The 23199-nt window shown below is 45.1% G+C and overlaps 1 protein-coding gene across 6 annotated transcripts; it reads right to left on the bottom strand.

The window, feature by feature from the left end:
* Positions 1-8178: 8178 nt before the first annotated feature.
* Positions 8179-22753, bottom strand: TMEM220 (transmembrane protein 220). Of its 6 annotated transcripts, XR_010591846.1 has the most exons (7): positions 22467-22699; positions 18771-18800; positions 18541-18647; positions 18049-18109; positions 15884-16324; positions 13884-13943; positions 8179-8959 (listed from the first exon to the last, which is right to left on the bottom strand). XR_010591846.1 is itself a non-coding variant. In XM_005305116.4 (6 exons), exons 1-6 carry the CDS (start codon positions 22554-22556, stop codon positions 8827-8829), a joined length of 498 nt encoding a protein of 165 aa, XP_005305173.1. In that variant the 5' UTR covers positions 22557-22699; the 3' UTR covers positions 8179-8826. The 6 variants fall into 6 exon arrangements, 5 of the variants coding, with proteins under 5 accessions (XP_005305173.1, XP_065419378.1, XP_042697185.1 ...); XM_005305116.4 differs by lacking the exon at positions 18541-18647 and having other exon boundaries at positions 15884-16007; XM_065563306.1 differs by lacking the exon at positions 15884-16324 and having other exon boundaries at positions 8611-8959; positions 22467-22753.
* Positions 22754-23199: the final 446 nt, after the last annotated feature.

Below are 23199 nucleotides of genomic sequence, written 5' to 3' on the forward strand. Positions count from 1 at the left end.
GCCACTCTTGATTGATTGCTGTGACCCCATGCTCCACGTCGCGATGCCACTCAAATTTGGCCCAACTGGCGGAGGGGGAGCCTCCCATAACACCTCCCACAGGACAGGAGCTGCCACAGTGAAGTGAATGAGGAGCGGGGTCACTTTCCAACCCCTTCTTCTCAGGCCTTCCCTCTGCATTGTGCCTGGATTAGGGTTGCAGGGCTGGGGCAGAGAGGACATATGTGTAATGGTGGGTCATTTAATAAAAAAAAAAGACAAAATGGAATTGGTGGGTCGACTTAATAAAAAGTTTGGCAACCTCTAGTCTACCAGTAGTATATCTGGTTCTTGCTGAAGGACAACCTAAAAAGGTGTAATATTGACACTTGGGAGACATTTGCCCAGGATCGCTTAAAATGGAGTGAAGTCCTAGATGGTGGTCCCCTGCATTTTGAACTTGCTCACCGACAAGCTGAAGAGGACAAGAGGCGCAGGAGGAAGGAGACTGGTTTCCAGTCATGGTCAACAGCCTCCTGCTGAGCCTGAAAACATCTGCCCTCATTGTAATAGAACTTGTGGTTCAAGGATTGGCCTTATTAGCCACCTGAGGACCCATAACTCCCATGGAAGATGATCATACTCAGTAAAGAGTGATTGCCCATCATCATCTGGTCCTTTTCTCTCTGAGCCAGCTGTGGATGGAATACTCCTTTGGGAATGGGGGCTATGTCTTGCCTCCCCATCTAGTGACCTCCACCTTGCCCAGAGTAAAGTAGTAGCACAGTAATAGTTTTAACCTAGCTTTTTTTTTAAGTTTTGACACTTTGCTGAAATCCCAGCATGTATCATTCTGTGATGACATATTGAGAGAATATTTTCAGCAAACCATACAGTACCAGTAAGAAGTCAGAGCCTAGTCTTTCCCCACCCCCCTTCTTCTTTTAGAGAAAAAAAATAGCCATGTATGTGTTATGTGCCACTTAGAGCCTAACTAATGAAATTATTTAGCGTAAATTTAATTTTACATGGACTGTAAAGATAACACTTAAAATTCTGACACATTCTGTTGGCATATCATATGTTGGCATACGTTAAGGGCTCTTATAAAGGTGATGTTATAAACTGTTCTCCTGAATCTGATTGATTTAGGTAAGATATTTGGGGGGGAATTTTCTAACTATAAGGATAGTTAAGCAATGGAATAGATTTCCAAGGGAGGTTGTGAAATCCTCCTCATTAGAGGCTTTTAAGAACAGGTTAGATAAACATCTGTCAAAAATGGTCTAAGTAGACTTGGTCCTGCCTCAGTGCAGGGGCTTGGACTAGATGATCTCTCGAGGTCATGTCAAGCCCTACATTTCTAAAATTGTATAAGTGTGGTAATGTAACCTATCGCTTAAATTAGCCCCTCTACCAGATAACTGGAGGAAAGTTAATGCAATGTCAATTTTTAAGAAATGCTTCAGAGGTGATCCTGGCAATTACAGGCTGGTAAACTAACTTCAATGCCAGGCAAATTCGTTGAAATTATAGTAAAGAACAGAATTATCAGACACATAAATGAACAAACTATATTAGAGAAGAGTCAATATGGGTAAAGGGAAATTGTGCCTCACCAATCTATTAGCATTATTTGAGTGTATAAAGAGCATGAGGAAAGGGTGATCCAGTTCATGTAGTGTACTTGTACTTTCAGAAAGCCTTTGACAAGGTCTGTAGTGAGGCAGAGTGGCCTCCCTCCAGTACAGAGGGGGTTAATTCCCCCTGGTGGGTGCAGCTAACACCACCTCATTCACAGGAAAGGCAGGGGCATGGCAGGAAGTATAGGAGCAGGGTCCTGTAGCTAGTTGGGGATGGACCAGAGAAGGAGGCAGACGTCCCTCCCAGGGAGTTGAGCCCTCAGTCGAGCCTGTGACCGGCAGCAGAAAGAAAAGACAGACCACTACCCCAGGAGACAGGAGGAAGGGCTGCCTGACCACAAGTCTGAGAACCAGGTCAAAGTGGTGATGGAGCAGCGCCAGCAGGAAATAGCCCAGGGAAACAAGAAGTTGGTCTGGTTGTACTGCTGAGACGTGAGGCAACAGTCACATGTCTCGTCAGATGTTCGGCTGCGTGCGTGTGCTCTCTCTGCATGCTGCACTGACTCTAGCTAGATAGCCCGTGCAGCAGGCTCCGATCAAACTACCCAATAAGACCACCAGACTTGGTTTAATAGCGAAGGCGCCTGGCCAGGTTTATTACCGACAAAGCACAGTGCTAATGCCCCTGCTCAATGGTTACAGGTACACTAACACGTATGCCCATGACAATGGATGTAGCTGTCAGTGGCGGGACTTTCCACTGCCCCCTCAGCTGGATAAAGACACTTCCTCTGAGATACATCTTTATATACTGATACAAACAAGTTACGTATCACCCTTGACGTATCTGATGTATTAGGGTGCCACCCATTGCCTTGTACCTGTAGGTTTGATCAAAACAGCTCTATTCTTCATGCTGTCATCCTGACCTTATCCTTAAGCTGTGTCAGCATGTTCCTGTTATCTTTGGGGAATGTTTATCAGGGTGTTCTGGTACCACCCTTCTGGAATGTGCTTGTGTGAGTGTTTTGTGCCTAGCACCTCTTAGGAATATGTGTTTTTGCAATATCAGCCCTATGCTAGCTAAATTCTCTGAGCAGGGCCTTCCTCTTGCTCACAACTTAACTTTCTTTTATATCAGCAAGGTTTTGACTACTTTAGCGGAGGCCTCATATCAGGCCTCTGATACATGGGCTTATGTTTCAGGCCCTGTTCCTACTACAGCATGTTTCCCCACTGACCCCATGTAGGATTACCCATCACTTCTAGGGCTCTGGGCAGGGACTCAGTGGAGCAGGATGGGCCTGGCTCCCCTTGGCCCTGTATGTGGGGCTGGGTGCATGCTAACCTTTTGCCCGGAAGGCCGAAAATGCTGCCTGTTTGTTTGCTCAGCCCTCATCTTAGCAGGCCTGAGATATAGACTACCTGTTAACATACTGAACCTGCACCCTGCAGGTTGAACTGTCAATTGTGTGACTGCAAGCCAGGCTGCCGACCACTTCAACTGGCAGGTGTACCAATCCCCTAATGCTGCCACAGGGGGTGCCCTAACAGAAAGCTTACAAAGTCCCACACCAAAGGCTTTTAAGCAAAGTAAGCAGTTATGGGATAAGAGGGAAGGTCCTCTCATGGATCAGTAACTGGTTTAAAAGATAGGAATCAACAGGTAGGAATAAATGGTCAGTTTTCACAATGGAGGGAGGTAAATAGTGGGGTCCCCTGTTCTTTTGGGACCTGTTCTGTTCGATATATTCATCAATGATCTAGAAAAGGGAGGTAAACAGTGAGGTGGAAAAGTTTGCAGATAATACCAAACTACTCAAGAGTTAAATCCAAAGCAGACTGCAAAGAGTTAAAAAGGGATCGCAGAACCTGGTTACTGGGCAACAAAATGACAGATGAAATTCAATGTTGATAAATGCAAAGTAATGCACATTGGAAAACATAATCCCAACTATACATACAAAATGTTGGGGTCTAAATTAGCTGTTACCACTTAAAAAAGATTTTGCATTCATCGTGGACAGTTCTCTGAGCACACCTGCTCAATGTGCAGTGGCAGTCAAGAAAGCTAACAATGTTAGGAACCATTAGGAAAGAGAGAGATAATAAGACAAAATATGTCAGTCTAAATCCATGGTATGCCCACACCTTGAATACCGCATGTAGTTCTCAAAAAGAAGAACAGGAGTACTTGTGGCACCTTAGAGACTAACAAATTTATTAGAGCATAAGCTTTCGTGGACTACAGCCCACTTCTTCGGATGCATATAGAAGTGGGCTGTAGTCCACGAAAGCTTATGCTCTAATAAATTTGTTAGTCTCTAAGGTGCCACAAGTACTCCTGTTCTTCTTTTTGCGGATACAGACTAACACGGCTGTTACTCTGAAGCATGTAGTTCTGATCACGCTATCTCAAAAAAAAAAAATATATATATATATATATATATATATATATAAAAACAGAAAAGGTACAGAGAAGGGCAACAAAAATGACTGGGAGTATGGAACATTTTCCATACAAGGAGAGATTAAAAAGACTGGGACTGTTCAGTTTAGGAAAAAAACAACTAAGGGAGAATATGATAGAGATCTATAAAACCATGAATGGTGTGGAGAAAGTGAATAGAGATAATACAAGAACTAGGGGTCACCCAATGAAATTGATAGGCAGCAGGTTTAAAACAAACCTAAGTACATCTTCACATAATGCGCAGTCAAACTCTGGAACTTGTTGCCAGGGGAAGTTATGAAGGCCAAAGTATAACTGGATTAAAAAAGAATTAGATACGTTCCTGGAAGACAGGTCCATCAATGACTATTAGACAAGATGGTCAGGTATACAACCCCATGCTCTGGGTGTCCCTAAACCTCTGCCTGCCAGAAGCTGGGATTGGAAACGGGGTGGATCCTGTTCTGTTCATTCCCTCTGAAGCATCTGGCACCAGCCACTATCAGAAGACAAGATACTGGATTAGATGGACCCTTGCTCTGAGTCAGCATGGCCATTCTTATGGATTTAAGTAGTTAATGTTAAGCACCTTGTTTTGAACATTTTTGTCTTTGTGGACATGGGCACTGAAATAGGCATGCCAGAACAGAGGGGGCTAGAGGGCCATGGCCCCATCACTTTTAAAAGTGGGAGGGCTACACTCTCCCTCTTTACTGGCTGTAAGGGCAAGCAATGTGGGGAGGGAGAGGAGCAAGCAGGGGCAGGGCCTCAGAGGGGAAGGGGTGGTGGCAGGAACAATGCCACGGTTCAGGTACCAGTATGCCCTCCCCCACTTTTAGGGAGCTTCCACTGCTCCTGCACGGAAAGATCTCTGACCTTGTAAGGGAGCCTGCTATACTTGTGCCACTGTGAGATAACGGAAATCTTGGCAGGTGCCAGAGAAAGTGGAGGGACTACAAACCCATCCCCCTTGGTGCAATGCAGGATGCATGTTATTGCACCTGTCAAAGTCCCATTAGAGTTTCCTCAACACTACTGGGAAAGAGGAAAATGGGTCAGATTCTCATCAGATTCTTATCCTGCTGTAAAACTGGAATAAATCTGGATCTTGCTCCATTTACTCCAGACTTACACTGGTGTATGCAAGATCAGAAGCTGGTCAATAAGCACGTTTACAAGTCTTAACAAAATTCTGAGCTAAGCCAGTGGTTCTTACAGTGGGTATGTCTATACTGCATTTAAAAACCCATGACTGACCCCTGTCAGCTGACTCAGGCCTATGGGGTGTTTAATTGTGGTGTAGACGTTCAGGCTCAGGCTGGAGCCTGATCCCTAGAACCTTCCCCCTCCCAGGGTCTGGAGCCCAGGCTTCAGCCCACACCCAACTGTCTACACTGCAATTAAACAGCCAGAGCTCAAGTCAGCTGACATAGGCCAGCTGCAGTATCTAACTGCAGCATAGATATACCCACTGAGCTATGCAGAGCTCCTTTTTCAATGAAGATGTGACAATTAGGGGATTGTGTCTATGTACAATTTATGAATTCCCATTTGATATTATAAACTCTCCATATAGATTATCAATCTATAAATGCCATTTTGATTGGGAGGCTACTCTGCCTTCTCTGCTGACCTTTTACCTCCATCTTGGACTGAAATTCCAAGGAGGAGTGACGCAGACTAACAATGGAGGGTCGTTAAACCTTGACTATTCTCTATGCACATGGAAGCACCATTGGAGGGATATCACAGTTGTCTGAGCCTGAATGGATCACTAAAAAGGACTGGCCAAGGCCAACTCCATGTCAGTGGAAAATCTGAGAAGCCCAGGCCAAACCCAGTCTCCAGCACATTGACAAACCTACAAACCAACAACCCAGAGGGAGATGGATTTCCCTGCCTCTCAGCAGTGAAACTGAGCGAAGACCCCAGCTCAAGATCAAATGACTGGAAGATGTGAGATGGGGGGATAAAGCGTTGGTTTCTGGAGGAAGGGATAGACACCTGGGAACTAAGAAGGTGAGAGAAAGTGCATGAGAGCTTGCACATGCGTTCACAACAGCTTGGCTGAGCTCTGGGGTAATTAGCATGAACTATGCTTGAACCTGTATTTCTCTGTGCTGACTAAGGATTTTCAGATTCTGTTGCCGGGTGACTAATAAATAGTACCTTGTTTTGCAAAGGCTGCCTGTGTTGCTGTAATACTCACTGACAGCCCTGCACCATGAAAGGGACAGTACAAGTCTCCCACATGAGTCTGACTGGGCTGGATTTGCTGCAGGGAGCCATGGAGAGACAGGGATTGCTGGTGCCAACAGCCCAGTCTTGGAACCTACAAAGCCTGTGGACTGCATGCACCCTTGGGGCCCAGCCCACTAAAGGAGTCACTCCCAGGAGACCTGTTACAGGCTGGGACACAGACCAGACCCTGTGACTCCACAATGACAAGGGCATAGAAGTGTTTTATTGTTTTTGTCTAAATCTGTACATTTCTTGGGGTATCTAAAGAGTATTTGTGTTAAACCTTTGCAAAGCCTGTGTGTTATGTGCATCAATTATCACATAGCCCTGGAGAGAGACACCGTAAACCAGACTGCCCACAAGTTTGGAGCACTGGGAAAAGGTTTGCTGAGGTTATCAGTGTGTATTGTGGGGTCAGAACCAGCCAGGATGTGGAGCTGGGTCAGCTGGACCACCAGCTCCACTTATCTAAAGGGGCAATAGGTAGAGTCTGGGCCCACTAAGCATGCCCGAGGGGCCAAAGACTCAGAGACAAACCTTGCTGGATCCTTCCGAGACCAAGGGAAGCTTAAGAGCACATGGTTCCCCATTAGGACCCAAACAGCAGCCTGGTGAGTATCCAGCAGGGGGAGCTGTACCAGAGCTGGGACAGAATGTCAGTCTTCAGGCAGTAACTTCCTGCTAAGTCTAGCCAAAACCAGGACCCTCTTAGGGCTTCATGACCAACTAAAAAGTATTTCTCCCCCCTCCCCCAACCTCTGGGCAACTGACTTGTGTCCTCCTTTGTTGAGTGACTATTTACCGAAAATTAAACTATGCTCAAATTTGCAGACAACTCCAAAATTAAAGGAGGGGAGCAAATGCACAGGAAGACATATCCAAACGGCAAAGAGAGCTGCAAACAAGAGAAGAGACTGCCCCTCAAACAAAATATTTTGGATTAATGATCATTGTTTGCCATTATTTTTCACAGCTGAAAGTTTGTCAGTAGAGAGAGAGACCTGAAGTCTTCTCCAGAGAAACTCACAAAGAGTTGCCCTTTTTTTCAAAATAGCCATCATCTCCCGTTATTCTCAGTAGGACGGAGGGCAAACGTTGCCCTCAGTTAGGATGTCCTCTTTCAAAATGGTGACTGCCTCCCATTGTTCCCAGTGAGAATGAATCAAAACAGAGCTCAGGGAAGATGGTATGCAGGCTTTTGGGAGGCAGAGAGGAAGCTGTGAGGAGCAGTGGCAGTGCCATATTTCCTGAGGGCAGCTTCTGCTCTCAGTCCCATTGAAAACAACATGAGATGGCAACCATTTTAAAAGACAGTAGGACTTCATGGAATTTGGTAGAACATTTATCAGCACTGCTGAACATTCAATTATGAAGAACAGCAAAAAGTGACCAATACCCTTAAAATATTTCTCCAAATGTAGTCAACCTCCCTAAAAGCTCATGCACAAAAAGTCTGTTATTCCATTAACAACATCAATAGGGACAACAAAATATCTTCACATAAGATGCTAAATTTCTAAAAATACCCATTTAATTTTAACTCTAACAATTACTTGTAAATGTTAGAAAATTAATTCTATATTCAAATGGCAAATATTAAGCTTGAAGAGGACAGTCTATTTTTCATACACGGAGGCTGAATCCCTGCTTTTAGTACAAAACCAAACTTAACCTTAACTATGAAACTAGAATTGGTGCCTCCGTAATAGACAAAGCAGACAAAGGGCAGGAAGGGAAATCAAAGAACAGCTTGGTGTAATGACTTGGTTAAGGTCACACAGGAGGTCAGTGGTGGAGTTGGGAATAGAATGCAGGCCTCTGACTCCTAGGCTGGTGTCCTCGCCACTGGACCATAGTACCTGTCAATCCTTCCCATAGTCCCATGTCTTAGCTGGCCCATGAGTCAGTAACAAAGACCACAGACATACTTGACACCTTTAATACTTTGTGGAGAAGATTTCTAAATTTGTGATTCAGCTGAGAAGCAACTCCGCAGTTACCCAAAAACCTTGAATTCCGTGTCCACTTTCAGCCTAGGCATGATGGAGACTGAGCTATTCTCATTGACTAAACAGAGAGAATAGCTATCCCTGCTAGTTGTTTCAGATCTCTCAGCAGCCATGGATATCACTGTCCATAAGAGTATGGCTGCTCACCTGCAGGCTCTGAGGGAGGAGAGGATCATATTTGAATGCTTCTGTCCTTTCTAGGAGTTCCTAGCAGATGCTGCTGTACAATTGCTCATCCACACTAAGGGCACATATTTACTGGGATCTAGCTGCCCCTGTTCCTGTTCATTGTGGTACATTGTGGAGACGACAGTTATACAGGGGCTGTGGTATCATCATTACATGAAGGACACAGGTTGAAATCCACAGGTTGGTCCATGGAAAGAGGAGATGGCTGGATAATAATGATAACAAATCTCAAACTGCGCTGTTTGAGGCAGTAAAGTGCTCTTGGTCCATAGCTGCAGTTCCTGTTGGTCTGATACCAGTTTTCAACTGAGAACTGAAAGCTGAAGGCAAACAGCTGTTAGAATATTTATTGTGTGTGTTTGTTCCTTTCTGGTTAAATCACAGTTTTGCAGTGAGTTGGCCAGGATGATCGCATCTCTGAGTTCATGTAAATGTAAAGCCATGTTACAAAGGGGAAGAGAGAGAGAGAAATTGCAACCATCAGACGAATTCCACCCAAAGGATTTCTAGAAAGAACAAAAGACAATGGTGTTATTTCAGATCAAACCCAGCTAGCAACAGAGGGGCCTGGGCTTGGGGTGAGATTCCTCATCACACTGAGGAGCCTGGAGAAAAGCAGTGCTGATGAGCTGCAATCAGCGTGCCACAAAATCTCCCTGGCCGCTGCTGCTATAGGTGGCTTCTCTGAAGCTTTTGTGCCTGCTCCCAAACCCTGCCTTTACTGTGACCGGAGAACGGAGCAGGCAGCAGCACCTATCCAGGAGCCTGCCCACTTGTTCCCCTTCTCTGCTCCTTCCCAACCTGCACTGAAGAGCTGCTCAGCTGTCCCAAGTTCATGTGGCTACATCCCCCTCAACTTTTAGGGATGGACATCAAAGACTCCCTTCCTGCAGCAGCAGCACAGAACTAGACCTCTGTTCAGCAAGTAAGAATCCAGGCAGTGTCAGAGCAATGGAAGGAAGAAAGGCAGGGATTTCAACCCAGAGGCAGAAAGCAGCCAGATTTTCCTCGACTGATAGTTTGGGAGTACTACTTTTTTTCAGCTTACACATGCAGATTCCCCAGACTATATTTTCACTGGGCATGTACCAAAGTATAATTCTTAGTGACCTGGTGTAAATGAGGCAAACATACATGCTGCACCTCCACTGCTGCATCTTTACTGATGGGGGAAGTGACTACCACAAGGAACAAAGACTGAGTTAAGAGTATTTTTGTGTTTGTTTCTTTTTGAAATAAGGGTATATTTTAATCCTTAAAGTGAGGTCAAATGGCATGCCCTAACGGCAGGCATACTCTTTGCACCCTTTACTACGCTAGGTCTAGGCCTTCCTTGATTTGAGGAACTGCGCTGAGATTTTGTGGTGTGGATAGAGATCACCACATTTGTGCTGAGTCTGGATTTGATTTGATTTTAGCTCACCAGAAAAGCTTATGTAGTAACACACTGTGCCATTTAACTCTTCTCTAGACAAATAACAAAGCAGATGGATAGTCTCTATTGCTACTTTCCTTTAAACACTGGCTCCTAGCCTATTACAGAAACTATTTCCTTGCAGTGCATGGCACACAGGTACTGCTCTCTAGAGATAACATCTCTGTAGGGTTCCTGGATCTTTTCTCTTTAGTTCTAATGGAACAGCCCTTAGGCTAGGTCTACACTACCCGCCTGAATCGGTGGGTAGAAATCGATCTCTCGGGGATCGAATTATCGCGTCTCGTCGGGACGCGACAATCGATCCCCGAATCGACGCTCTTACTCCACCAGCGGAGGTGGGAGCCACGGAGGTCGATTTTGCCGCCGTCCTCACAGCGGGGTAAGTCAGCTCCGATAGGTTGAATTCAGCTACGCTATTCGTGCAGCTGAATTTGCGTATCTTAAATCGACACCCCCCCCCCCCCCCCCCCGTAGTGAAGACCTGCCCTTAGCTCTTAAGGCTTTCTGATGGATGAGAGCAGTATTAGTGGGACAGAGCACAAGACAGAGCCCCTACTGGGCATCACACACCACTCTTTTTAGAGCAGTGGTTCTCAACCAGGGATACATGTACACCTGGGGGTACACATAGGTCTGCCAGGGGGTACATCAACTCATCTAGATATTTGCCTAATTTTACCACAGGCTACATAAAAAGCACTAGCAAAGTCAGTACAAACTAAAATTTCATACAATGACTTGTTTATACTGCTCTATATACTAACTATACACTGAAATGTAAGTACAATATTTATATTTCAATGTATTTATTTTATAATTATATGATAAAAAGGAGAAAGTAATCAATTTTTCAGTACTAGTGTGCTGTGACACTTCTGTACTTTTTTGTCTGATTTTGTAAACAAGTAGTTTTTAAGTGAGGTGAAGCTTGGGGTACACAAGACAAATCAGGCTCCTGAAAGGGGTGCAGTAGTCTGGAAAGGTTGAGAGTCACTGCTCTAGAGTACAAATACTGCCCTTGAGGCGCTCAGAGAAGGAGCAGGAACTGCAGCATGTTGCAGACTGCTCTGGAGTCTAGCAATGCTCATTGAGTAGCTGTTCATTTTTCAACCCCATCTTAAAAGTCAGACCTGGTACAGTTTTTCCAAACACTGAGGTCTTTGCTTTGATGCTGGGTTAATGCCCAGCACAATTTTGTCATCTCCCTCCCAGGCTCTGTCTTCCTCTCCTCCTAAGACGACTGCAGGCTGCAGAGAATCTGCTTATGCTGATGGCACCGGAGTCGGCCCACTCCTCATTAGGGTCCTTTCTTACATACGTTATGCCCCATTACTAGTGTGCGGAGTGGGAGGTTGGCTGCACTGGGCCAGCTACCAAGCACTCTCCTTGCTCCACCAGGAACTCTCTCACTCAGCAGGGACTCAGAGTAGGTAACACAGGAATTGCTGCCTGCATCTGGCTGCTATGTGCATCCCACCTCAAGGAAACAATCAGACAGCACTCCACTCCAAGGATGTGAGCTGGCAACCTAAACAACAAAGGATATTCCTAGTAGGGTGACAGATAGCAAGTGTGAAAAATCAGGACGGAGGTGGAGGTTAATAGGCACCTGTATAAGACAAAGCCCCGAATATCGGGCCTGCCCCTATAAAATCGGGACATCTGGTCACCCTAATTCCCAGTGAAGGCTGCCATACAGCAAATGCCACTGTGTGGAGGTGCTGAAGCACATGCTGAGGTCCAGCAAAGAGGCTCTGCGCAATGGGATAGGCAAATCAAATTATAGTCACATTAAAAGGAAAAAACATTTATACAACAGTAAGGTAACACAATTGAAATAAAGTTAAGGGATACAGAAGTGAAGGTTTCCATAGCAATGACACCTACCTCAGCATAAAGCACTAATCACTGTGCTATCTAGCTACCAACTCAACCCTACTGCATTTTATTAGAAACGTTTAACAAAAAACATATTAAACAAGAAAACACACTGAGTGAGAGGGGGACAGACAAAATGGCACGTGCACTTCAACCAAGTTACTGTTCAGGTTTCTACAGCAACTTTTGCAAAGGGTTTACAATTTAAAGTCAAAAAATGCATTTACATGGTCTTTTGCAGTTAATTCCCTACACTTGTTTTTGTTTTGTTCATTTGTTTTTTTAAACAGAAAACAACAAATGGACATTTCTCAGTTACATGGCCAGAGGCCATGTTATCTCTAGTACAGGGATGGGCAAAATACGGCCTGTGGGCCGGATCCAGCCAGTCTAACATTTCTGTCTGGCCTCCTCTGCCCCCTCGCAATCTCTAAGTCCGGGCCGCTAAAAGTCCCACGGCACAGCGGGGCGCTCAGCCAGGCTGCCTGCCTGCCGTAACTCCATGCTGCTGCCAGAAATGCCCAGCTGCTGCTGGCAAGTCTCTGCGTGCCCCTGGCGGAGGGGGCTGGGGGAGAAAAGGAGGTGGCTCTGCGCGCTGCCCCCGCCCTGTCCTCACAACTCCCAGGAGCTGTGGGGGCAGTGCTTGCAGGTGCAGGGAGCACATGGAGACCCGCTGCCCCCTTCCCTCCAAGGGGTGCGCAGAGACGTGCCAGCAGCAGCCAGCCACAGCAGGCAGGCAGCCTGCCTAAGCCCTGCTGCGCCACTTGTGGTAAGCGCCTCCCAGCCAGAATCTTCACCTCGGACTCTCACCCTCCCCACCACCACCACCCCAACCCCAGGTCAGAACCCCCTCCTGCACCCAAACTCCCGCACAGACCCTGCTGCCCCTCCTGCACCCCAATCCCCTGCCCCACCTCAGAGCCCCCTCCTGCACCAAACTCCCTCCCAGAGCGCACACCTCTCACCCTCTCCTGCACCCCAACTCTCTGCACCAGCCCGGAGCTCTCTCCTGCACTCAGACCTTGCACCTCCTCCGTTAATATAGTAGCAATGTGCGGCCCAGGACGACTTACCAAAATTCGTGGAACGGCCCCCTTACGTAACGTATTGCCCACCCCTGCTCTAGTACCTATCAAAATCTTTCCCAAACTGCACACTTATATAGGGAGCAGGAACCAATAAGCCACAGGCTGACAAGTGCCCTGTAGCTGCTGGGCAAAGCTGTGCATGGCTACAGTTGTGGTCCAAGGCGCATTTTAAGTGTGTACCTGGAGAGCAGCATTTTCATGTGCTAATTGAAATAAAGTTTATATGAAATTTATATAATTAAACTGTCAAAATGCTGTACAAATAATCAAAACAGTATTTTTCCAACCTATCAGGGGTACACGCTCCTCGACAAGGTATTTGACATTTCAAGAGCCCAGTACTGAAGAGTCTTGCTCACATGAGTCCTCTCTACTCAGAAGCAGTCACATGGTCACATAAGACTTATAGAATTATTATTATTCATTTATTTTTGAATTGCCTATTTGGAAAAACTGGTGGTCAGAATGGGGGGGGAATTGATCTTCATATAACAACAGCTGAACAACATTTGCTCATTTTCAAAACAAAACAAAAAAAATCACCTTGGGAATTAAAAAAAACCTCAGACCATTTTGGCTTAAGTTCACTTATCAAAAAGTTCTGAGATCATGTAAACAATGTTCTAATGGAAACACTTTTGCCGCCTTGGTTTTTGCAGTTACTGCCTGCACCCACTATAACACTATGCTACCTGTATACAAGACATACAGTCTCTTTTTATGAAGAAACATCCCCATCTTCAGATTCTGCAAGAGGAGCACAAGGTTTCCTTCAAGTTGTCCGAAGGACAAGGCTTGCCTCGCCCTTCTTCCCTTTTGCTTTACGCTGCTTATGACCAGCAGACCTTGTCCTTCCAGAAACCCAAATGAACATAGTGCTGTGCCAAAGTCTGAGCAGGATTTAGACAATAATATGCAGCAAGGCAGCACACAGCCAAAATCACCTATGGATAGGAAATGGCTAGCTGTAGTATATACCTTTTTACTATCACTAACCAGGAATATACAAATAGCTTAAAGACTTACTTTGCTGAATTGCGGCAAAGATTCATCCATATTGTAATAATCACCAGACCAAACAACTCTCTATACAAAATAAATAAATAAATGGGAAAAAAATCAGAATACAATGTGCACAAGTATTTGCTTACACAAGGGACAAATTCTCTGCAGAGAAGGGTAGGCATGCAAGCTTCCCCTAAGGGGAAGTAGATTTACTATTAAAGCAGGATCTGAGCTAACAGAAATCTGAATGAAATTCCTACCCCTCACTCCACATGCACACAACCAATTTACAGAATCTGCAGAGATTTCTGCTTCTGTTTTCTATTAGACTCCTTTTAATTCTAAATAGAATGATATGATAGCTGAATATGTACAAACTCACACCACGGCCATTGAACCAAAATTTTTACAGAAATACAGATAAACCTGTAAACTACACCTCAGGGTGTCCATTTAAACAGCAACATAAGACACCATCACTTTTAACTTGTACACAAGCAAGCACCTTGCTTAGTCAAACACACAAAGGAATATCTGAGTCTCTGCCTAGTGGGAGTTTGCCTCCTTCACTTTCAACCCCCTTTCCCCCAGGCTTGACAGCAGTGGGGATTGTGCCATCAAGTCTCCAACAGCTTGACAGTATTCCAGCCCAGACAAGCAAGTACATGGTACCATCCAAACAAAATTCAGGGGATACAAATTGATTTTTATTTATTTATTTTTTTAACGTTTTCTATTTTATTTAAATTATAATATTTTTTTCTTATTAAAAATAAACCAGTTTAAAATGAAATCTGAATTTAATACAAAATACGCTAAGGCCTAAACTACTTATATCTTTGAACATTTAAATAAACAATAAATATACTGAATCCATGAGCCTCTATGAATTAAAGGCTTCTTTTCTATATAGAGAAAGATGTTTTGCCCCGAGTCTAACTTTTGAGGTCAAGCTTTATAAATATGGCACAATAGTTCAGCCTAAGTGATTTAGGAGACTCTCTCACTTTCAAGAGACTTAGGTGAGAGGAGGAATTTAAGCTCCAGTCACTTTTCAAATATGCTTGTGTAAAACTTTCCCGGGCTGACCTGAAATAATCCATTTAATTCACGGATCACAGTTAATCCCTTTGTTTAATAAATCGTTTAGTTGTGAATGTGAAGCATGTTTTGATATGGGAAGTTTATTTATCCAAAACATTTAGGTTTGTTTTAATAAAAAATACATTTTATATGCTGTTGTATGTGTTTAATTAAATTCCTGTTACCATCCTAATGAAGTTAACTTTTTGCTCATGATTTGTTTAACTATCTAGTAAATAAGCAATATATCATTTGCCCTTTTCTGACATAATAAAATGTATGGTTAATAAGAATTTGAAAATATTAAGCTATATAATTGTTTACATAAATGTATATAGTTATAGTGCACCCTCTCAGGTAGCAAAGAGATGTACCAAATCTAGTGTAAAGGCTCTATTTAGTTGTAAATCAACACATAATGGTTATATCAACCAATGAAAGTGCACCTTTCTTCAGAAAATAACTGAAGTGCAAATGGAAAAGTTTATCAAAACTGATGATTTAAATCACTTTATTTACATCAATCCACCCTGAACACAATAATGAAAACTTACCCAATTCCCGCCTCTAAAGCTCTGGAGTCAGAACACAGGGGACTTCCAAGGTGCACAGTGCCAGTCTTGCGAGTTTTGAAAGCCAGAACCGACCCCTACCCCATCCCCATCTGTGACTGACCAAAGCAAAGAGAACAGGGGATTCAGCCAAGCTGCAACCTGTGCTCACTGGCCCCTTCGTCAACGGTTTGTCCAACATACTGCTGGACTAGCAACGCCCAGGCTGAGTTCCTTACTAGCCTGACTCCCTTCTTTAGAGGGCCAACTCACTCACTACAGCAACCAAAAACTGAAGCTTGGTCTGCCTGGGAGTGAGCTGCCAGAAGGACAATCTGCTTCATGCATGGGCTGTATGGATTAGGACAGAACAGATGCATTACTCACCTTCCTTCCTCTTCATGCAAGATGTTACTTTTTGCATAAGCGAACAAAGAGCACCCCAAGGCAATGGTCCCAACTAAACAAGCAGCAGAATGCAGATCCGACAGGCTCCTCCAGACAACATTATCTGGGGAAGAACAGACTGGAGCTACTAAATGTGTATGAACATACTACATGAAGTACATCCCAAGTCTTCCAGACTGTAAAGAAGCTGTGTGAAAATGGACCCTTCCACAAGCACTAGGAAGGAGGGATGCAGGAGCATCTGCTGCAATACTAGGCAGGACTTGCTCTTTTATATATCCAGGTGTTTGGAATGGTGAAGGAATTCTGGTCTAGAAATACTGTTGACAAATGCAAGCTCTGGGTGGATTTCAGATTCTGAGTTCCTGGGAAACATCTCCTTGGCAGCTCCACAGCTATGAAGACCATCACAGATCCTCCCTAGGAAACAGAAACATGCTCCACTGTTCAATGGCTTCAGAAAAGGCCATGGAGAATTACAAACTGAAGCCTCCACATAGCAAGGAGCATGACTTCCTGACACCCTATGCCCACTATCAGGCTCTTGGCAGTGACATCCGGGTGCTCCCCAAAATTCTAGGGCATGAGCTGTCCCTGTCTCAAGCAAGGAAAATATTCCAGGAAAGATTAGAAGGGGCCCGGACACAGGCTCTTGTGGCTTACAGGTCCATACCGGAAGGCTATGGGAGGCCGAGGTAAGTGAATAACAAATGGTTCTCTGGCTGACCTCTATAATAACAAGTCAATAAATGGAAAACCAAAAGGCTTAACAAACAAAATCTCTTCAGGGCTGAACCCTCATTACAGGCTCCCAGTATAGAAGAGAGCTGTGTATGACTTTTTTTACTTTGCAATACGTCTACATAGAAGGCTGATGGTTCTGTTGAACTGGCTGCAGCTCAGGGCCTTTCACAGCCCTTATGTGAAATGCTTCTTACTGATTTGGCAATATCAAGATAAAAATAATTAGGAAAAACAAATGTCCTTAAAATGTACAAGTATGCTGAAAAGAAACTTTAGGCTATCTAAACCCAAAGAATCTGGAAAAATTATTTCCCTTTCCAACACTCCTGTTTGTTTACATTTGGCATTTATCTCAGTTTGGGCCCTGAAAATAGACTTTCAATTTCATTTTCAGGCTCACACGCACTAGCAAAATGCTGCAATGTTGAGGTTGCAAATGCTGCAGAGCAAGGTTTATTTATGAGCAGTGACTGTTACACTTTTATTTAACAAAGCCAGCATTTTAGGAAGCAGAGTTGATGCAGCATGTTACAGAAGAGACACTGTGCCCTCTCATGGAGACTTTACTTTGTTTTTGTCGGGATTTTCCTTAATTCAAAATAATACTCATTCAGCGTATAGGGTTGTCATTTAGCATACAGAAAACAATTTTTCAAAATTCTTTCCAATGAGAGAAAAAAAATCAAGGAAACACTGCTAGTGATCTTAGATTGTATAAATCTTACTTTTATTTTCTGGGCCAAATTTGGCCTTACAGGGTCCCTGTAAATACAGCCGCACCAGTCTCAGCCAGCAGATAACATTCCCCAGTGACTATACAATCTTAGAACTCCTACCATGCCATATTATAACCACTAAGAATACAACACTGCTGTATGTGCACCTTGTGTGGTAATCACAGTATTTGGTAATTATACTTTTATCTCTTCAGAACACTGTACAGACATTAACCCTCAGCCCTCCTAGGAGACAGGTAAGAATGATGCCAATTTTACAGCTGGGGAAAGAGAGAGAAGTTCAGTGACTTGCCAATAGGAGTGGCAGAGCCAAAGACTAAAACATGGAAGTTTCTGTCTCCCAATCTCATGCTCAGCCCAATAGATCATCATTCTGTACTAGAACCAGACTGTTGCAGCATGGGTGCAGTAATAAGAATGTGTCGGAGCAAGGAATTTATGCAGAGACAATAGACTAAATACATTTCCAGGACGTCCACCTACAAACAGGAAAGCAGTCACCATCACTCCTGCGAACGGGCACCTCACTACCTGCAGTTGTGGACAGCTGAGCACACTTCCATGCAGCCCTGAGTTTGCATCCTACCACGACAAAAAATTAAAACCAATCTCTTTGGGGTGAAGATCTGACCAGCGAGTCCATTTAGAATGCCAATATCATACCTGTAATTGATGGATTAAGGCCAACAAGCAGTGTAAGGACAGCAGGTACAACGTAGACCACCTGTTAGTGAGACATTGCAAGTCCACTCTGTAGCATGAGAAGGCAGAGCACAGAGAAACAGCCACATCCCATCCAAATCATTTACACAATGCAGCAGAGCGGGTGATCTGGAGCGATTACAATATAGAGAGGTTATGTGGAGCCCCGAGGTACTCAGGTCAGGAGGTATGAGCCCCAGGGAAGTAGGAGAAGAGATAGTTGGTGCCTGCCCTAGACAAAGATGGCCGGGGGTGGGGGTAAGCAAAGTGGAATAAAAAACCCTGGAAGTACCATGCAGTTAATGAAACTTGAGTAACCTGTCCACCGCCTCCCCACACCCAGGGCACTATTCAGAAGGAAGATGATGGTCCCAAAAGGTGTCATTTTAAAAATCTGCTTATTTTATCAAGGATGAGGATTTAAAGCTCATCCAAAGCAGGCTTCAGGTTTACCTGCTCCAGGCAGAATTACAGAACCCAATCAGATGGTTTGAAGTCACCCACATGTTGTGAACTTGTGCGCCACAGGTCAGGCCGAAGCTAGAAGAGCCATTGTAAACCTTTCAGAAGGGGGTTGTAACAGAAAAGAGGGCAGAAGTTCAACAAAGGAGCGAATTTAGGATTCTCTCCTATAAAATGCTCCAGATTCTTCAGCAGCTAGGAAAGTCTGTAGTCATACTCACTATCCACAGTCCTGCATCAGGGTCATTTATCTGGAATAACAAAGAGGTCGGAATGAGCACTCAGACAAGATCTTACAGGCTTTCACCTAGTGTCAGGATTCTCAAACCTGTATTTGTCCTCCCAGTTCGATCAAGAATAAAAAGTACTTTATTAAAAGGATCCTCCTGGTTCAGATTTCTCTTATTTTGGAGAGGAGAGTTGGTTAGAGCCAGCATGTGTGCATAGGCACCCTGCACTGCTCTTATCATCATCTGGATGCACGTAATAGAGAATCCAAAGATCAAAATGTTGTTGTGCAGGGGAAGCACATTTTCCCCAACTATGCCAACTGTCACCAGTTTAAACAGAATTATGGGTGACAGTTTCTTCTTGATAACACCTAAGAATAAAAGCAGGGGGCAGCTTTCAATGCTAACACTAGGGCAAAACTGCCAATCTGAGCCAGCTGGAGTTTGGACTCAGTCAAGGAAGATTGTACTTTGGATTCAGTACTATCTTGCAAATAAAGAGACCTGGGCTCTGTTCCCAACTGTACTTGGTGGGTGACGGTTCCCTTGAGCAAGTCACTTCCCCTCTCTGTGCCTCAATTGCTCCATCTGTAAAACACATCACCTCTTCAGAGACTTTTAATTTTCCATAATATTATATTTTGGTCAAAGATTTTCTAGATTTGCCTAAGGAAACTCTCCCCTGAGAGTCATACTTTCTCAGGTCCCTCTGGCTTGGAGGCCCAGTCATCACAAATGCCACAGTGCACACACACTTTTTTCTTGTGCCAAAGTGGCACAATGGAGTTCAATTACAGCTCAGGATTTATTTAACTTACCCATTAAAAAAAAAAAAAAAAAAAAAAGACTGATGGCAAATAAAACATTTACCAAACAGTCAATAAAATGTCAGGACAATCAGGAGCAAGCACTTTCCAAAGTACCCAACCAGGTCTAGGACAATGATTAGCAAAACTGTATGTTTTTCATGTGTGAAAGTCTGAGCAATTTAAAATGACATTTTACTTTTTTTGGGGGGGGGGGCTGTTTGGTGTTCTGTAATGTAATTTAAATGAAAATCCCGGATTATAACTGGAATGCAGGGTATTAGTTACCAAGTGTTTGTAACTTAACTTTCATGTGTTTAGGAACTGCTGAATAGTTATTGTGACTTTTCTCTACATTATAGTTTAAATAAATTACCAAAACAATTGAAAGTAGTGTAATTATATTGCATTGTTTTGACAAAATGTGCAGAATTCTGCAGAATTTTTAATTTTTTGGTGCAAAATTTTTAATTTTTAGTGCAGAATCCCTCCAGGAGTAAATCCTGCCACGTATCTCTACCCTCCATACGTGGAGTCATTGGCACATTAAGGATGCTCCACGGTTCTACTGCCTGGTGAACTGGGAAAGCCAACTCGATGTCACAGGGGAGCTGTACATGGCAGTCATGAGGATGGGTTAAACCATTTCTGTTGTACTGGGAGAAGTGGGATGGAGAAGAGCCGGGCTTTGACAAACCACCTATGGTATCCAGCAAACCCAGCTCCTCTCCAGCATGCTTCTCCACGTCTCACATCAGCTGGAGGTTGAGTAGGATGGGTGGAGATAGGGCAGCAGGCTGACTCTGTGGTTGTGCATAGCCCTGTTACCTAGCCCAGCTCCTCAGCTTTAATACACAATCTGATGCAAAATGTAGGTCCAGTTTGCCATAGAGTCCATGGAGCCTTGCTTATGGCTTGGCTGAGGTATAGCGAAGTAACTTATCTATTTTGTCCACCCTGGGCAATCTGATTTAATGTCCGTCTAGATTGAACCTGCATTATGTACACACAGGCTATGGTGGTGGATTCCAGTCACTGAAGAACTGTATTTCCTCCTTTTCAATTTCCTTGTCTATTTCAAGTCCCATTTTATGCTGTAATAACAGTAGGTTTCTCCAGCATTAAATTATTTTTCTTTATGTAATATTTATTAATTACCAATTTTCCTATGTTCCCTCTTCAGTCCTGCACATAGCCAGGTTTGATAAAATACTGTCCTCTTTCCTTCTGATTTTATCACTGGAATATACATAAATTTCCTCTCATCTGACTTTCCTCGTATGAATTGCTCCACCTAATTAAAGGGAATGACAATCCCAAAGAGAACTGCTCCCCTATAAAACTACACTTCCACTAAACCCCTTGAGGGGCCCAGGAAGCCCCACTCCACCATGAACAGCCCCACACTGACAGTGTATGATGGCAGGGTTAAGCCATGACAAAGGTTCTCTCTTATGACAGATGAAAGCTACATCACTTCTTGATGACATTCCTCACAACATCTGGCCACAATGGGCTGCAGCAACTAACTACATAGCCAAAACCACAGGACCTCTGACTACATGCAGTATTCCACAGAACAGAACATCACAGGGAAGTTTACACACTGGCCTGTTACACAAGCACAGGAGCAAGCGTCTCTATGAGCCATTTCCACACCAAACTCCATGAACAATAACCTGCAAATGAAAACACCAGTCTTGTGAGCTGGCACGGGGACCAGATTATCATTAAGGATGTCAAACAATTACAAAAATTAATTGCAATTAGCAATTATTCATGAGCCTAAAAAAAAAATCAGTTTTTAATCACACTGTTAAACGATAACAGAATAACATTTATTTATTTTTGGATGTTTTCTACATTTTCAAATATATACTAATTTCAATTACAACACAGAATACAAAGTATACAGTTCTCACTTTATATTATTATATCAAATTACAAATATTTGCACTGTAAAAAGATAAAAAGAAATAGTATATTTCAATTCACTTCATGCAAGCAGGGCCGGCTCTAGGCACCAGTAAAACAAGCTGGTGCTTGGGGCGGCACATTTTTAGGGGCGGCACTCTGGCGCAGGCCATGCCGCCCCTAAAAATGTGCCCCGGCCGCCCTAACTCACCTCCGCTGCTACCGCTCGCGCACCGCTGCTTGCCCTCCCTCCCAGGCTCTCAAACCCGGGAGGGAGGGGGAGATCCCGAGCAGCCACGGCGCGCGAAACAGCTGATTCGCACGCCGCGGCCGCTTGGGATCTCCCCCTCCCTCCCGGGTTTGAGAGCCTGGGAGGAGGGGGATCAGCGGCGCACGAATCAGCTGTTTCGCGTGCCACGGTCGCTCGGTATCTCCCATGGGAGGGAGGGAGGGGGAGACCCCGAGTGGCCACGGCGCACGCGCTGCTTCTCCTTCTCCCTCTCCCTCCCTCCTAGGCTTGAGAGCCTGGGGGGAGGAGACAGGGCCGGGGATTTGGGGAAGGGGCGGAGTTGAGGCGGGGCCGGAGGTGGGGTAAGAAAAAAACGGAGGGGGGGGGCAAAATTGTTTTTGCTTGGGGCGGCAAAAATCCTAGAGCCGGCCCTGCATGCAAGTACTGTAGTGTGATCTCTTTATTGTGAAAGTGCAACTTACAAATGTAGAATTATTATTTTATTTTTGTGTATTCAACCCCCTCCCCCAAACCCCTTTCCCCATTCACCCCCAGCCTGACAGACCCCATCCCCATTCACCCTCCTCCCCCAGCCCCTTTCCCCATTCACCCCCCAGCCTGACTGACCCCATCCCCATTCACCCTCCTCCCCCAGCCCCTTTCCCCATTCACCCCCAAACTGACAGACCCCGTCCCCATTCACCCTCCTCCCTCCATTCGCCCTCGGCCCGGCCTCACCTGAACGGCGGCCGCCAGCCCGAAGAAGGCAGCCATGAGCAGGTTGCAGAGTCTCCATAGACGGCCCGGCCCGGAGCAGCTCCCCGCCATGGTGCAGGCCGCGCCGAGCTCCACCTCGCCTAGGCGGGCCCGGCTCGGAACCGGGGCTAACGGGACGGGACGGAGCTCGTCCTGCTCCTGGTCCGGGGGAGTGTAACGGGGCGGGGCTCGGGCCTGGGCCTGGGCCTGGTCAGGGAGAGTATAAAGGGGGCGGGGCTCGATCCCCGGGTGTGGGTAACGGGGTGGACGCGGTTCCTTGGGGTGGAGGACAGTAAGGGGGCGGCCTCAGTCCCATGAGGGCATGTAGTGGGGGGTAGGGTATTCTCCCCCCCCCCAAAAAAGACTCAGGACGTAGCAAGCTGAGGGCGGAGTCGCAAAAGCCAAGGACCAGGTTCCAAGGAGCCTGTGATCAGCCGCATCGAAAGCAGCAGAGGGGTCTGGGCAGACCAGAGCCCCTGTGATACCGTCAGGAAAAAAGCCATTAGAAAGTTTGGCCAGGTCAGTTACACGGGAGTGGAGGGATCCAGGATGGAGCTGGAGGAGAGAAATCCAGGCGTTGGTTGCAAACTGTGTCTGAGTTTAAAAGTGAAAAGAAGAAGGGGGGGATGGAGCTGGATTCTTCTTTGGGAAGAAGAACCAGTGCAGAGAGCAGTATATCAGGTGGCTGGCACGTTCCCAGTGACCCCTGCTGTTG

The sequence above is a fragment of the Chrysemys picta genome, chromosome 12 (genome assembly GCF_011386835.1).
Source record: "Chrysemys picta bellii isolate R12L10 chromosome 12, ASM1138683v2, whole genome shotgun sequence".
NCBI classification, from domain to species: domain Eukaryota; kingdom Metazoa; phylum Chordata; order Testudines; family Emydidae; genus Chrysemys; species Chrysemys picta.